This window comes from Sceloporus occidentalis, unplaced genomic scaffold (genome assembly GCF_023333645.1).
Source record: "Sceloporus occidentalis isolate IW3139 unplaced genomic scaffold, rSceOcc1.0.p SCAF_2, whole genome shotgun sequence".
Lineage (NCBI taxonomy): Eukaryota > Metazoa > Chordata > Lepidosauria > Squamata > Phrynosomatidae > Sceloporus > Sceloporus occidentalis.
The window spans coordinates 37,047,747-37,065,685 of record NW_028316982.1 but is presented as its reverse complement, the minus strand read 5'-3'; the positions used below and the strand labels follow the sequence as shown (position 1 = coordinate 37,065,685).

At 38.3% G+C, this 17,939-nt stretch overlaps 1 protein-coding gene across 1 annotated transcript in view; it reads right to left on the bottom strand.

Annotated features, from left to right (window-relative positions):
• The window catches only part of LOC149318157 (sodium/hydrogen exchanger 9-like), a 410,327-nt gene extending 394,008 nt beyond the window's left edge, over nucleotides 1-16,319 (bottom strand). Inside the window, exons 1-2 of the mRNA XM_089509098.1 lie at nucleotides 16,145-16,319; nucleotides 7,919-8,121 (exon numbers count right to left, since the gene is read on the bottom strand). Of these exons, the coding sequence (XP_089365224.1) occupies nucleotides 7,919-8,121; nucleotides 16,145-16,319 (378 nt within the window). The remainder of the gene's footprint in view (nucleotides 1-7,918; nucleotides 8,122-16,144) is intronic.
• Between the last annotated feature and the right edge of the window lie 1,620 nt (nucleotides 16,320-17,939).

The following is a 17,939-nucleotide window of genomic DNA, read 5'->3' as shown; positions in this document are numbered from 1 at the left end:
GGGATCAAGAATTTGTACAAATTTTCGTTTTCTTGTTCAGGCACTCCCCGCAGTTTGATGCAATTCTGTCTTAATTTAGTCTCTAATTTTATTATTGTTTGTTTGTCAATTTTTCTTTCCTCTTCTAGCTTGTTAATCCTCATTTCAATTTGAATAGCATTATTCTCCAAAGAATTTAAGTTACTTTCCAAATCTTGAACTTTATTGTTAATCTTTTCCAGATCTTTATCTATTTTTTCCAAAGAACCTTTTAATTCTCCCATTTCTCTTTGGATCTCGGTTCTTATTTCCAATCTTAAGTCCTCTCTTAATTTTGCATTGTCCTCCTTAAGTTCCTGTTTCATTTTCCTTATCTCCTCCAGCATTGCCATATCGTTATATTCGTTAGGTTTAAGATTTGTGTCCACAGATAATTTCCTTTGTGCTACTGGTGGGATTGAGGGATGGGATGACACTTTCTTATTTATAGACATATCCTTCAGTGGGTTTTGCCAGATTAGTAGCAACTCCAAAGGCAAGCAATCAAACATACAATATTACCTCTCTTTAGTCTTCTTTTTCTATGCCAAATTAATCCACAATTTATAACCCTTCTACTTTGCACAGTCCCCCTTCTTATCGCTTTAAATTATCACTTTAAATTACTGGCTTGCAATACCTTACTCTCTCCTCTGTACCCCTAAGACAAAAAAATCACTATCTTCATTCACTGTTCCTCTTAATTATTTGGTTTCTCTTATGCAATTATTGCAAGTCAATTATATTTTATTCTATATAAAATACTCTTTCAACAATCCTCTAGCTGTAGATGGCGCAGTTCCCTAATTTTCCCTTAGGGTAAGCAAGTTGCTGGCATTTGTCCAAGGCTCTTCCTTATCCTATCTAATACAGTACCCTCCTTCCCCTTATTATTATCTCTAAGTCCAGATGTCTTCAAGGACACTGTCTTCAAGGACAGCTACCACCCCAAATTGGTTTTGATCCTTTACCAAAGCTTCAATGCACTCAGAACAAATGCTAACACTGAATTACCAATTTACTGATACTAAGTTGCCAAAATCTGCTTGCTTGCTACAAATATTACAATTTATACAGTACCCACTTAGAAATACAGAAGGTAGATATTTTACAAATTATACCATACACACTTGATGACTCAGAAGCAAGATATTACATACTCATAAATGTTCCCCTAAAAAAGACCACTTTTCAATCCCTTTAAATCCCCTATCCCCACTCCAATGCCAAAGTTCTCCAGTTAGTGACTCTTTCCTCTTCGTTTGCTTTTTAGAGATTTTTGTTTATCTTCTTGCTCCACTCAAACACTATAAAGATGGTAAATATGGGGAAGTATAATTTATAGTTTGTATCTCAAATATTTTCCGTTGGTGCCACATAGGAAATTCAAGGTTGGGACCGATTCTGTTCAGGTTGTAATTAAATTTGTACACAGTCCCTCCAGTTAGGTCCTCTTTAAATTTAAATTTAATTTCTTTAAGCTTGAGCTATGACCACAAATAGAAGGGAATAAGAAGCTTCCAAAAGTAGTAACTCCGTTTAAATGTCTCTTTCTAAGCCCCCTCCAGCAACGCTCCAAGTGCCTTCTTTCCCCTGCCCAAATGAGAAGGAGACGGGGCTTCTCTCTCTCTCTTCTTTGCAAGCACACTCGCTGGTGGGAAGCAAATATTCAGCCGCAATGAAGAAAAGTGTAGAGATTACTTCTAAAGGGAAACTCGTTACTCTTCAGTTAACTATAGTTGCAGCTTGGAATTAATAAGTGGCAGGTTCGCTCATACCAAAACAGTAGCCGCCGGCTGCAAGCACACCCGTGCACGCCACCCGCGCCTCTCAGCTCCGTTCCACTTTCCTCCGCTTGATCTTTCTTTCTTTGTTCCGCGCCTCCGGAACGGAATCTGAGGGTCTCTGGGGGCTGCTAAGTGGGCGCCTCTGAATCCCCTTATCAAGAGGGATATTTCGACTCCGCTCTGATGTCCCTCTACGGAGTCTAGCTACCGGCAGCTGTCGCCCCAAGAGAGAGCCTCTCTTAACAGCGGCCACCGCGATCGGCCATACCACCGGAAGTCGAGATTTGCAGTTTGGGAAGGAACACCCAGATTTCTCAGCTAGAGAACTCCAGTGCCTCACCCAGCTACAAATCCAGAGGATGCATCCATGGCAGTTAAAGTGGAATCACATTACTATAATTTTGTAATGTGAAAGAGCCTCCAATCAAATCTCTTTAAATTGTATTATGTGGTAACTTCATGTGTAGGGGCTGCAATCTATACATTCTGTTTACCCAAAATTCTTAGATTTTGGAAATTTTTATAGTGATCCAGTTTGGCATGCCATGGTCACTGCTTATGAAAAAGTTGCCAACAGGTAGTTCTCCTCATATGCATGTGTACGTGCATTAGCCTGAGAAGTTTATGTTCAAATCTGGATATGCAGATAAATACAGTGCCAAAGAGTAGCTAATAGCAGCCTTGTCACAAGCTTATACAAGTTGTGTCTGCTTTCATATACTATTTAATTTGCACTAATTCTAAATTAAAATGTAAAACTCAGTATAAACTAAGGGGTAGACAGACCACACCCCTTTGCACCACCTTCCAGGTGCTTTGGGAGCATGGTGTTTACATGTCACACACATCCAAGACACCTGGAAGCCAGCTTCATGTGCCCAGCTGCCTACATGTGGGCTGACTTCTGGGTGCTCTGGTGGCATGGTGCATACGACCAGATCAATTTAAAGCCAGCTTCTGGCTGTGGTGGGGTTGAAAAGTTGGCTTTTTGCGGGTGCAAAAAGGAGTGGCTGTTTGCCATTTCTTTTTCAGCTGGCAAAAAGGCAGATTGGGACCATGGCGTGTGGTTGCTGCAGCCCCAATCCAGCTTTGTCAGGGGTGGCTTCAAGTGACCCCTTTGGTTTTTGACAGATCTTAAAGTATACTATAGGCCTCTAGTCACCTCAGGGTCCAGCACAGGAGTGGAAGCGAAACTTTTTTTCACAAATCTTCTCCTGTTCCTCATGCATTCTTTTCTTCATACATGCTGTCCTCTCACTATGAATCTTTCTCTTTTAATTTTTGTTCTCAATCTCTCATTTACCTGATTCTCAGAACCTTGTATCCTACATCTGAATTAAGGTGCTGCCTATCTGTGTCTTGTATTTTTCCTGTCTCATGCCTCTCTCACCTTTCACACATATATGGTGGTTCTCACCTTTATTTACACATATTATTTTATCCACTTTCTCTGATTTGATTCCCAATTCTCCTAGGCTGAGGCACACACTGTTCATGTCTCGGCTTCACAAGTTCAAATGTAACACAATGCAAGATATATTGGCTTGCGTCATCAGTAAGATAATTTTGTTCTTCAGACTTACAAGTTAATGTGCATAAATGCTTTGTAACAGGAATCATTTCTCTTATTTTTAACCTTCTCTGTAAATTATTGTAAGAGGGTATAAACTGTAGAGAAAGGAGGGTATAAATTGGATAGCTGGATCTGCTGTAAGCAATTTTTGTTCCTTAAACTCTCCCAGAATAAGAGAAGTAAAGAATGTTAGGATAACATTTGTTCCCTAGGATTTTTTTCCTTAAAAAATACATAATTTATATCTTGACTTGCCAAGGTGCTCAAGACTACACCCCAGAATGACCATTCTGATAATGCAGTCTCAGTTCACAACCCCTAGTTTGGCTTAAAAGTAAGACCCTGCCTTCATCAGATGAAAGTAAGGACTGTCAAACCTTAAACACTTATTCATCATCACTACAGATGTATATAAAGGAACTTGGGCATCCAGGAATTCTTGTAGCCATAGGAGGTCCTGGAACCAAACCCCAGCAGATACTGAGAGTTCGTGTAAATGATTTGCTATTATTTTCAAACAATTTCATTTAGGAAAAGAATTGGGTGAATTAATTTAGCAAAGAATATTTTTAGAAATTAACAGCATTGTACAACCCTTCATTAACTTTTCTATTCCCTTCAGGACTAATAAGAAATAGCGTTGCAGCAATGGAACAAATATCTTTGTGACGGTTTCATTGCCCTAAGGAGCTTAAATTTACTTAATCTTCAACATGCTAAAGTAAAGATGATGCAATACTAGTGCAGTGAGAATCTTTGCTGGCACAATTGTGCTCTGTTATGTTTTTTATAAGCAGTTGTAAAACTGGCTGCACAAATGTTTGTGTACCTTTTTGCACAACCAGTTTGCATAACTGTTTGATGATTAAAATCTTTAGTGGATACCACCCTGGACCAATTGTTGCAAACAGACAATAGAGTAGGCTTTGTGGTGGAACAATGACATGATTGGACACAGGCTGTTGCGATCTTTTCAATCCTCTCCCCAACCCTCTGGAGTTGTGTTTGTTATTAGGATACTCCCTGTCCAAGTGACATGACAAGGGTGTGTGGAAACATAATCATGACCACATCAGACTACATACAAATTGTATGATAATCTGTTAAAAGGCACTAGGTAAGTGTTATCCTTGGATACACAGATGGAAGCAGTGATAAAGAGTAAATTTTACAAGAATCACTTATTTTTGAACTGTGACCTTTTTAAAAAGAAAAGAAAGAGAGATTTTGTTTCTGCTTTTAAAAACAATCCTGAAGTTTCAGTTGGTCTGAATTGTAATAACCAGAATTAGAACATTTAATTAATTTATAGCATGCCTTTTTTCCTCAGACAAGAGCCATTATTCCTAATTGATACTGGCTGCTTATATTCTGGACTCAGTTTAAATTAATGATACTATTCTTCAACGCTTCGAATGAGTTGTAGCATTATCCTCCCTGTCAAGGAGATGTAAGTCAGAAGCCTTGCCTTGGTTCCTTGAGATTAGGCAGGTGGATGTATCAGGGAGGATACAACTCTTTCTTAAGTATCTATTACAGAATGTCTTTATTTCAGCCAGGATTTAATGAAGGAATTCAGTGTTACTCACCTGAAAGTCTTTTAATTTTGTTGTTATTTTTAAAACAATAACTGTTGTTTAATTGATATTTTTGTAGTCTATATTACTTAGTGTGTGTTTCAACTTTTAAACTACATTGTGTACATTTTTTTAAAAAAAAGAAAAGGACAGAAATCATGTTTACTTTAAATCATATTAAATCAAAATGTAATACAGCATCTTTGCAAAATTCTCCACATATTAGCTCATTTGTGGTGGGCATACATTTCTCTGTGTGCTTGGCTATTTCAACAAAGGGATTACTGGGGATTTGAATTAATGTCCTTTCAAGACAAATTCTGCATGTGATGTTAGAATTGATAGAGATAGAGCTTCTGTTAACACAACACATACATTTATCACTTCCTGAGTATCATTAAGCCTGCAGTGTTTTTTTCTAACGCTACATTTCACTAGCCACTGCATAGGAGGACTTCATTTAAAATGTAAACCTGCTAGACTACAAATGTTATTTTTACAAGACATTGGATTTTACTGCATTTCCAATAGATTCTGCTAGATTAATATCTTTAAAAGTGAGAGAATGTCATTAGCAAAATGGTCTGCAGCTCTTATGTTCAGATGAAGTGCCTCTCCTTTATAGGGTTATGATCTTGGATGAATTATTTAGTTCTGTAACAATACAGCCTGACTACAAAATGACTTCCTTTTTTTTTTATCCAACAGATAGCTCAACTCGATAAACAGGAAGTGAAAGCTCAGCAAGTTTTTTTAACCATTCTGCTTACTTTGAATTATTAAACTAATGTGAACGGGCTGGCCAATAACATGGGGCAGTAAATTTTGCTGTGCTGACAACTTTATGCGGGAAGGTTGGAAGAAGAACTTTTATCATTTAGTCGTCAGTACTGACAGTTTCAAATACTACATTATTGTAGGGATTAAATCAGCAAGCAGGTTTTATACACCTTTCTTCTTTGCTGTTTGGGGAGGGGGATTAACTGCATTGTAGTTATTCAAAACAATGCAGTAACATTATATGTTCTGATCCATAAAGACAGCAGAGTGAAGGCTAATTTCAGAAAAGGTGAGTGTGGCACATTTTAGATTACAGAAACGTAACCACAAAAACCTTATTATGGACTGATTGTTATGGTTGATTTGTTGTGCTGCTTCCTTATCAAGCACTTAAAAATGGGAATTGATAAAATATATTATATTTAAGACCATTGGCACAGTGCTGCTGGATCAAAGTCTACTTAGTCCAGTATCTTGTCCTTACAGTATCTAATTGAAGCATGGGAGTCATGTAGACCTCCAGAAATGGTTGCACTACAGTTATCAGCATTCCTCATAATTTCCTATGCTGGCTAGGAGTGAAGGAAGCTCAAGCCCAACATGATCCAACTACATGATGTGCATCCTTGTTCTAATTGGAAACCTCTGGGAAATCCATAGGGCAGTATGATGAATATATTCCCTTTCCACTGCAGACCCCAGCAACATGAGATCAAAAGAAGTCTTCATCATATGTAGCAACAACAATAATATTAGCAATGTTTGGACTCTTTGAATTGCTTCACATATATTAACTTTGTTTGCATGTTTCATTTAGCATTATCTCCAAACCAGGTCCATCTGCATGCAGCACCCCACAAATATTGGCTATGGACAAGCTTTTGTTTTACCACACTGCTTGTTACCTGGCCTTCCAAGTATTATTTTGTTGCTTGCTTGGTAACTGGGGGTGGGTGGGAGAGAGGTCCTAAAATATGGAATTCACAACCACATGATATGGTGATGCCTACTGACTTCAATGGCTTTGAACAAGATATTCACAGAAGTTGAGTCTGTCAGAGCTTGCTAGATATACAGACTGTATTTTAACTCCACAACCAGAAGCAGCTGCATCTGAATACCAGATGCTGACAGTATTGGTAGGATATGATCCTATCCTTCAAATTTGGCTGAATGTACTAGAATGAAGCAGAAACAATCTTTGAAAGTTGATGTCTTCTGCAAAGATGTGTAGACAAAGATGCCATGTTTCTTGAGCATTCCAAAGTTCCTCTGCCTTCTGTCTTTCCTTAACCTTTTCATCTTTTTTTGCGGGGGAGGGAAAAATTCAGTTTGAATTACTCTTTAAGCAAAATTTCATGGACAACTGTACTTTAAATGTTTTGTTTGAAACTGGCTTCTTCTCTCAAATGTGAACAGTGACAGACTAAGGAGTTTTTCAAGTTGTAATGACACTCCCATGCAGGGAACACTTATATCTATGTACAACATCTGCAAGAAGACAGGTCACTATGATGTTTGTAGTGCACACAATTGGATTTCTCTGCATGGATTTGTGCTGGCACAGGCTTCTTTGTGTAGTAGAGCAGGGTTCAAATCACCACTCAGCCATGAAACGCATTGGATGACCTTGGGCAAGTCACACCTCTCAGCCTCACGAAGAGGCAAAGGCAAACCCAGTCTGAACAACAATAATTTGGACTGGAAAGCTATAACTGAATATGTTTTCTTTCCGAGTGTGTATTGCATAGTCACAAAATAACATACAGTGCGCCCTTGCTTTACGTGGGGGAGCCATTCCAGACTCCCCCTGGTAAAGCAATTTCCAAGTATGTTCAAGCCCATGTATGATGCGGGCGTACTGTACACATGTGCCAATAAAAATGATTATATGTATGTAGATGCCATTATTATTTCTATAGAGAAAAAATAATACAATAATACAAAGGAAAACTTGTGTAGAATTTTATCACATATGAAGTAGCCTTCAAAATGTTAAAAATAAGGCTGACGGGGCGGGGGGTAAATGAAAAGGGTCTTTTCTTTCTCATTCATATGTATTTTGACTATACAGGAAAAGCTGATTCAGATGAAAAACTGCTTATACTACATTTAAATCATGCTGGACTCAATCAGAAATGATAGTATGAGTTTGTCTAATTCACAAAGGACAATGACTTTACCTTCTGTAGCATGGCATTGCCTTGGTGCGCATTGACATTATGCTGGCTGATTTCCCTTTTGTACTGATACTCATACACTTGATTTGTTATGTTGATGAGCAGAGTGGGCAAGCCAGCTTGGAGCTTCTCACAGTCATAGACAATCCCCTTTGAAAAGTCAGATGGTGCTGTAGCATACCGCAAAATTAATCCCATTATGAGACCTAAAAACAAAGAGAGAGAGGGGTGTCAATGAAAGCATTCAGCATAAGAGTTTAAAATTTAGTGATTTTAGTTTGTAGCAAGTGGAGAATAAGACATAGCACCACTCCGCCCCCCCCCCCCCAATACTACCTTTTGTCCTTGCTTTAATCCAGCTTTCCCTAATGTAGTGTTCTCCAAATGGGTTGAACTATAGGTGCCATTTTCCTCAACTAGCATGTTTAATGACCACCATGCTAGTTAGAGACAGTTTTTACATCCTTACTCATTTAAAACATATTCATTTAGCTAAGGAAGAAGATTGGATCCAAAACGGCCTACTGCTCATGGTGTCTCTCATGGAGATACTCATATAATATCCTGCAAATTGAAGAGCTCCTGACAAAAGCAGTAGCATCTTGGGTTGCAGCCCTCCACTCTGGATCCAGCTCTTTGCACTTCTTTTAACCTTCTTGTTGCACATGTTGCCCATTTCAGTGAGGAATGGTAGGTATCCTTAGAAAAACTATATGAGATTGGTTCATTAAACAGCAACTTATAACAGCGTGGTCCAAAGCAGTGCAGAATTACTACAATGCCATGCCACATACGTACATTTTTAAAATCTGGATTATGTGTCCCCTACATTTTTTTCAAAAGCAGTAAAGCAGTTTAAAAAATCTGAATGCTGTGACCCCACTAGCTGACCTTGAACAAGTAACACTCTCTCAGCCTCAGAGAAAAGCAATGTTAAGCCTCTTTTGAATAAATTTTGCCAAGAAAACACTAGACTAGGGTAATTACAGGCCAGAGGTGACATAAAGGCTCATAATAACAGCAACTATAACAATGATGATGATGCAGCAAAATACAAAATCAACAAAACAGTGATACGTACCTTTATTGGGCCAACTTTAAAAAACCCACAAAATACATGATATAAGCTTTTAAAGCTTCACTGGCTTCTTCATCAGACAAAAGTTTTTAAAAGTGTACAGAACAAATGACATTGTTTGAGTTACACACTAACATTTTTTCTTAAGAAGTTCTTCTATTGCCAGTTAGGATGGTTGAAAGGGATATCAATGCAGGCAGAGGCCACTCCGAGCAAAGTGAGGACTGAGAAACAATGAGCAGAATGACAGTGATTGTGGAATCTCACTTTGTCTGAATCCTGCCTATGATGAATATGAAGAAGTACACACACATAAGCCTCTGTGTATTTCTGTCCATACTTCTGAGTTTTTCCCCTCATTTTCCTGATGAGAGAAGAAATTTATGGCTTATAGTTGAGGGAGCTGGCAGATAAAAGCAAGAGTTCAGCAGGGGTGAATCCACCACCAAAAGCCAGATCTCCCCTTTGATACTTTTTATTTTTCTATGTACATGTTTGCACATACAGATATGGCTCAACACAGCTATGTGCATTATTCATTTGTTTGTTTTTGTTGAACTCTCCTTGGGGGCATGGTTACAAGGACTGTCATGAGGAACACCATAATTTTAGATGTTACTCCCAGGGCCCATTCCCACTTACCGGAAAATCCATTTCCTGAACTGACTCCTGAAACCGGTTCTGAAAAAACATAGTTCCCACTATGTTTGGGTCAGTTTCAGGAATTGGTTCAGGAATCAGCAAGTGGCGGGGAACAGCTTGTTGGCTCATCCTGTCACTGGCCTCTCCTGGCCCCCAAATCCCCAATCCAGCCTTCTTACCGGCTTCTTTGGCCACTGACCAGCTTCCCTGTGCCTTTTTTTTAAAATTTACCATGGCTGGGGAGGTCGGAAGAAGGTTGCAGAGAAGCCGGGGGAAGCTGGGAAGGAGGTCGCAAGGCTTCTGGCTTCTCTGAGACCTGCTCCAGCTTCCCTGACTGTGGGAAATTTTAAAATAGATGAGCCAGTCAGCATCCAAAGAAGCTGGTAAGGAGGCTGGACTGGGGATTTGGGGGCCAGGAGAGGCCAGTGACAGGCTGGGCTGCCAATGGGAACCAGGGAAGATTCAAATCTGATTCGAATCTGCCTTGTTCCCACATGGGCTGAATCCATTTATTTGAAAATAAATGGATTCAGCCCAAAAAACACTGCAAAAATCCAGTGTCTTTTTGACGCAGGTTAAATGGGCAAAAAAGGGGGCAGAAAGCATACCCCCCTTTCTGAATAGATTTCTAAAACTGGATTCAGTGGGAACCATGCTCCTTTAAACTAGATCCAGTTCCCAATTTATATGTAGTGGGAATAAGGCCCTGTACAGTTTTACTATTTTTCTATTTTGCAAGAGGATAATTTTTAGATGGTTTGATGTTCTTAGGAGCTACTCTGCAAACATGGTGGGATGTGGGGATGACAGCAGAGATGGCTCTTGTTTTGTACTATATGTTCTTTGTTGTTGTTACGTGCCTTCAGATTTCAGAGTTATGGTGGACCTATTATAGGGTTTTCTTGGTAGAATTTATTCTGAAGATGTTTGTCATTGCCTTCCTTGCCCCAGATCACCCAGCAAGGTTTCCATGGCTGAACAGAGATTTGGTATCCCACAGTTCCAGCTCAGTATTAAAACCACTAGATTATGCTCACTCTCATATCTATAACCTACAATTCTTTTTATTGGAACAGAGTTCATCAGCTGACCTCAATTGCCTCTAGGATTGTATTTATTCAAATCATATGTTAAATTCTAGTGTTTGGATTGCAAAGGTTTCTACCCAAGTAGGAGTTGGAAGTCAATGATTCCCAGATGTGTCGCTCCATCTTGACTTTGACCAAGTGCAAGCATTCCACTTCCAGATGAAGGACTGAACTCTTTTCTCATGCTTGGTTTGTGGTTGATCAGTTACAGACTTGGACTTTGAAAAGACTACATCTCTTCCTTCCTGTTTCAAAGTTTCAAGCACGCTTGAACCTTCCAGTTATTATCATCTGTAGTAAGAATGTGATTATGAATCTGTATGGAGGTATCTTAGTTTGCAATCCACACATTTATTTCCATCCATGGAACAGGGGTATTTATTTTGGTCTGTGTCAGATGTTAAGAAAATCTCCATCATTATAATAGGCCAAAGAGAGGTATAGGGGGCCCACAACAGCTTAGACTCACTGCATCCCACACAGATTGCTTCATGTTCTCTCACTAATATCCTCTCAACTGAAGCTAGGTTGATCAGTTTATTCCTTCCATTATAGGATTGCTCTTTAATTATTATGAAGTGGAGAGTTTGGATTATAGAAGGTTAAGAGGGTTAGAAGCAGTATTCAGTCATTTGCTTACTTGTGTTTAGGGCTCAACTGGAGGCATGGATATTGGTGTGAATGTCCAAAACATGGGCACATGCCCAGCAGGTTCCCACATATTCATCAGTTTCACTGAATGTAGTTATAGAGCTCCAATGAGAAGGATTCCACTATCTCTGTAACTGCAATCAACTGAATGGTTACAGAGCCCTGTACAGAGACCTTCATCCCTAGTACCAAAAGACTTAAGGTGCCAGACAGATGGGTTTATATGAGCTTTCACATCTTTGGCCCTAGATTAGCCCTATGTATGAATGGGTAAATTGGAATGGTAGCTCAAAGTCAGTGGCTTAATAGTCAGTGGCTGAATTATTCAAGCATAAGTCTGCATCTTTTGGGGAATGTTCTTCTTTTAAAGTGTGCAGAGAAGTGCGTGTTTTCATATTCATGAAAGTCTGTATACATTGTTCTCCAGTGTACTCATGTCTTCCAGACAAATTTACCTAATGTACATTTTTCTATACACAGTTGTTTGCTTGGTTTTCACTTTAAGAATTGCATCAGAAAATTTGAAGTAGTATGACAATAGCTAGAAGGTTGGTTGGATTCATGTTCATTTATTATTCTGGAAATGCAAATTATTTAAATTCAATTTAAATACAGTCCAGCCAAATTTCTGCCCCTATATGTGTGAGATACCCACAGTGCCACAGTGTTCTGAATGGGAATATGTGCCATACCTCCTTCACCCTACTATCTCAGCTAATTAAAATACCATCATGTTCATTGTTTTTGTATGCAGGGTGTATTCAAAATTCTGGTTTTGACTTATAAAGCCCTATATGGCTTGGGTACGGGTTATTTGAAGGAATGTATGTCCCTTTATGAGCCCATTGGAGCACTTAGATTGTCTGGAGAGGCCATTCTCTCTGTCCTCTCAGGCTCATTTAGTGGGAACAATGGAGTGGGCCTTCTTGGTGGCTGCTCCCAGACTTTGAAACTTCGTTCCTAGAGAGGCCACAATGGCCTCATTCTGGTTCTCCTATTGGTGCCAGATAAACATTTTTGTGCCTCAGGATTTTTCAAAGTGATGAGGTCTGGGTTTTTGTGTGTGTGTGTGTGTGTGTGTGTGTGTGTGTGTGTATTAATAGATGCTAATATTTTACCTTGTAATGTTTTTAACTTTTAAAAATCATTTAATAATTTTTAAACTTTATAGTTAAACTTGGTATCCACTGGGGTTTAGTTCCAGGAAACCCCATGGATAACAAAATCCACAATGTTCAAGTCCCGTTAAATACAATGAAGAGTAAAATGGGCCCCTTACTGTATATAAAATGGCAACATCAAGGTTTGCTTTTTGGAATTTATATCTGTTTTTGAATATTTTCGAGCAGTGGATGCTCAAATCTGTGCATAAACAATCTGTGGATAAAGAGGGCTGGTTGTACTTTTAAATGGTTTTGTACTGTTTTGAATTTGTACTGTTTTCAGTCTTTTCCTAGCCGCTTTGAGTTCCTATATTGGAAGAGAGATATTATTAAATAAAATAATAAAACAATTATAATAAAGGATGTGGATAAGGGCCTCCATGTGGTGCTACAACTTCCACCAACCCTAGTGAGCAAACCCACTGATGAAGGATGATGGAAACTAATAGCATTGGGTCAGGAGGGGTTGTCAAACATTTGTCATGTGTGGTTAAATGTCCTAATTTTATCATATAAACTATCATATACTAGCCTATACTAATCTACCATGTAAGTAAATTCAAATTCAGATTGAGCATGCTGATTTTCAGAAGTGAGAGGCGATCAAGCTGATGGTTTGGATTGAAATACATTCTATAAATATATTTATGAGCTTCTTAGGATCAGTTGCAGAAACAACTTATGATATTGCTAAAGTGCAGGGAGATTGATGTTTATAAAAACTCTCTAGTGCAAAAAGAAAAGTAGTGCCATTAATGGTTGTTGATAATGGTGAAATGACCCAACAGACTTCATGAATATTTCAGATAGCTTCAAAAATATGAATGTAGATATAACTGCATTGTGATTGTAGAGGTCTTACAACAAAAATTAAAATTGATATAGCCAAATATCTCCAAGTCATTTCATGGCATTGCAAATTCAACAAGTCCATTAAGTTAATAAAGGACTCTTCCAGATGATGCAGAGGGAAACAGCGGTATTTTTTTTCTGTAGCTCTCAAGACTTTTTAAAATATGCAAACACCACTTCTGTTGTTCCAGATTTGTTTTTGGGAAATTGCCAGTACTAGCTGCAACAATTTATTCCCACCCCTGAGTGGATTTCTTTTTAATTCTGAGACATCTTAGAACAATATATTTTCTTCTCTTCTTTGTCTTTTATTTTATTTTTTTTAAAAAAATATAATACTGTAAACGAACATTAAAATGGCACTATTACAATGTAACTCTATAAAAAATACCACACACTCGCATCCACTCTCATGAAAGACTAGCAAAGTGTTAGCCTTACTCTGCCATTATATTAAGCTACCAGTAAATTACATCATTCAGTAAATTTCTCAGTGGTACAAAATTGCTCAGGATTCTCTGTTCTTCTTCATTCTGTTCAGATTCACCTATTTGAAACTGCTGCATGCTGAGATTTTAACTGCTTCCTCTTTTTTCTGTCTGAACTCATTTCATTGCTTCAGTTGGGAAATGAACTGTTTGGGTCATGTCTCCTATAGGATCGAAAATGCTATTCTTGAACTAGGTTTCAGTACTAGTTTGTTAGACAGTTTTACAGATATCATAATCAAAATGACAGATTTTGGCTTATATTGGCTTTTCACCAGTATTATTTTTTATTCCATTCTACACATGCATGTTTGGTCATTAGCTCTCTTTATGCTCAGGCATCTCCTCCATCCCACATCTTCACACACTCCACACAAAGGTTAAAAGTTCTGTTCAGCTGAACAATGGAAGAGTTCCCAGGCTGTATCTACACTGCAGAAATAATCCAGTTTGACATCACTTTAACAGTCATGGCTGAATGCTATGCAATTCTGGGAATTCTGTAGTTTGTTGTGACACCAGAGTTCCCTGACAGAGAAGGCTAAAGGTCTCACCAAAACTATAATTCACTGAATTCCATAGCATTCAGCCATGAGAGTGGTGTCAAACTGGATTATTCCTGCAGTGCAGATGGAGCTCCAGTCACATGAAACCTCATTTCTCTTTAACCTTGGCATTTAATATTTCAGTGTCAGAAATGTAGGGTCAGTGTGAACATATGTGGATGCTGAGGCAGAACCAGGACACATATAGCTCCTACTATTATGCCTTCACATTTTTAAAAATGGCATCTATCTAGCCACATGTGTGTATCACCTGTCAGCTCATGGTGACACCACAAATATAGGGGTTTCTTAAGCAAGGAATAGACAGGAGTAGTTCGCCATTGCCTTCCTCTGGCATATAGACTCCAATGCTTGGTATTCCTTGGTGATCTCCCATGCAACTAGTAACCTGGCCTGATCCTGCTGAGTTTCCAAGACCAGATGGGATCTGGTGCCATCAGGGTATTTAGACCTACCAATCTAGCCAGACTTCTCACTTTGTTCTCTGCTCAAATCAATAACTTTGATGGTTTAAAATGGATTGTCTGATTATCCCACTGATCCTGTGTCAGCATATAGTTTGCTATAGCAATCTATTCTTGCCTTGCTCAACTACTTTTTTCTTTTTTAAAAAATCTGATTTGCATGTTTGTTCATGTATATATTTATTTATACAGTACCAGTAGTGACAGGAGAATAAATGATGATGATTGCCTTGTCTTGCTTACCCAGGAGCTAAGTTGATGTTATAGTCAAGTCACTATTCTTAAAGATTGGCAGACTTTTAACACATCCTCACAGAGTTCAGTATTCTCAATACTTGAATGTTGATGCCTTAACTGCAGAGTACCTCTACAGTCCTTAACTGCAGAGTACCTCTACAGTGCAACTGTAATGTGTAGCCTGCAAACTACTGGCTTCTATTTAAATGGGAATATCACGTCCTGTGGACTAGGAACACAATTTTGCTGTTTACATACTCTATTTTCTCTTTCTAGAAATGACATGATTGCAAGTAAAAATGCAAAAGAAAAAGTAAACCTACATCACGCTGTGATACAGAGTATGTGGTTTCCTAGCTGTGGGGTTTGCCTACGTTCCTTTCGACACATAGCTTACTTATGAAACTCAGGAAATCCACAGTTATTTAAAAAGATAAAATGGGAGTAAAACTCTGCTGTCAGCCGTTGTACTGTCTCATTTTTTACAGCCTGTCTTTAATTTTTTAAAAAGTTCCCTGCAAAAAGAATACAAATGATCAGCTTGCTTGCATCAGACTATGAGGCTCAGCTTGGGAGGATTCTCTCTGGCTCTAATCAAGTCTCAGTGTGTTGCCATCTGGCATATTGGTAGATAGATTTCACCATCATCCCAAGTAATATAATCTCTTTAAACCAGGCCAGTACTCTCAAAAACAAACCACTGTTTCAAAGATCTAATGTGCTCCATGCAGTCCATTATGTTGGCAGTCTGCTCATGATATTTACTTTTTTGACATGTTATCCTCTACCTATTTTATAAGGAGGCCAGGAAGAATGGGAGGGGAGGTGGATGAGCTGCATTTGTTTTTGTTTCATTGCACCATTCAATGAGCTTGTGACTTTTAAATTAATGCATTTCCCTTGTTCAGGGTTTTGTCAACACTTGAGCTCAAGTGTCTAATTATACACATCATGCAACAAGTTTAAAATGCCAAGGTACAGCTTTTGTTGAAACACTCACCGTAAACCATGGCGCCTCCAGTTTCATGCAAAAAGCGAAATCGATGATTTTTAAACAGCCAAATGGTAAGTATTGTAAGGATGAGTAAAAAGTTGAAAACCAACAGCTCCACCGCACCCTGATGATAAAACTGGTCCTCATCTTTCATCGATCCCAGTTTCCTTGATTTCTCCATTTCATCTCTATTTATTTGCACTGCTTTATGAACAGCCCATAGAATTAGTTGAAAAATGACAGACTAAAGAAAACTCCACAGGTTAAAGCCTGAATGTCTGCTTTGGTAAAGGAAAGTCTAGACAGCACTGAAATTCACAACAAACACATCTGCTTTATTTGCAGCCTCTCGGCACACTGCCACAGCTCCGAATTCAGCTGGATTCTGGTTACAACTTCCTGTTTGCCTCTTAAAGCTGTCCTGTCTCTTTTTTTTATCTTAAAGTTTCATCACTGTGATGTCTTTTATTTCAGTGGAAGAATCAAATCGTATTTCTTTCTGCAAAGAGAATTATAATTTTCTTTGAAGTCTTACAGCGTATTTTTACATAAAAATAGTTGCCACTCTTAAGTTTAAAAGATTTGTTAATAATATAAGCAACCTAAAGAATTTAATGCCAGCCTAAAATCAAAAGGAAGGAAAGAAAGAAATGAAAAGAAAGATCAGACCTTATATTTCAGTTTTGAAATAAGTTTGTAGATAGATAACTAAAGGAGTGATCACAATGAAATGTTTGCCTGGAGGATCATGTTAACGTCTTGGGAAACTTATGGAACTTTCAACTCAATTCAAGGAATTTGAGCTCTCAACTCAACTCGAGGAAAGTCCCCTTGGAAGGAAAAATGCTTCTTTACCTCTATTAGCCTTCTATAGTTTTCTTTACCTTTGATGACCATATGCCCTACTAAAGAACAGCCTTATATAGTACAGTACCTCTCTCTGCAGCGCTATCCAATTATTGAACCATCAGCTAAGAGGGAATTTGCTCTGCTGGTGGTAGGAAAATTAGGCCCAAGAATACTTCTTGTAGTCCCAACACTTTTAAAGTCAGAATGGTTAAATTTAGCACATTGTCACACTGAAATATTATTTTCCACACAGAAATGCTGTTTTCTGTACAAAACAACCATGTGTGAATATTGTGTAGAATAAATCCTGAACTGCAAAGACTGTCATCAATTCAGGGATATTCTCATCAGGGTTTCTCAACACTTGAAAAACATGTTTTTTAATCTTTTAAAAAAGTATTTTAGCGTATTTTTTCAATGCCTAATAGAGGCAGATACAGCTACATTTTGTCCATTGCTAAGATTTTTCTGACAATGTATTTGTGTTCTGTGTTTTTGGACTGGATTTTATCAGTTTCTTATTGTTCATTGCCTTCACACATCATTTTGATTTAAATATGGAATATTCTTTCCTTCTCTATACAGAAAATAAGGTGTCATGTTGGATCCCTCAGAAAAAAGAGAAATCTAACTATGTTTATGATTAGTGGGCTGTTACAGAGGTTTTGACCATGATTTTACAATGAATCCCATTTTGCTGCCTTGAATCTTATTTTGGGAGAAAGACCAGAAAGGCTGAAATAAATAAAATGTTAGCTGTGTTAGCTGCACCCATGACCAAGAAATAACCTCCCAGGAGGGTGTGTGGGAAAACAAAATGCTTTTGAATTCTTAAAGCAATGCCTGTGCTTTCAACTGGTTCTGGAGGCACCCAGTTTTCAATTATGTATTGAAGGTCTGGTTGATTTTAAATTTCAGCAAGAGAAGGAACATTTTCCTTCTCTCCTTTGTC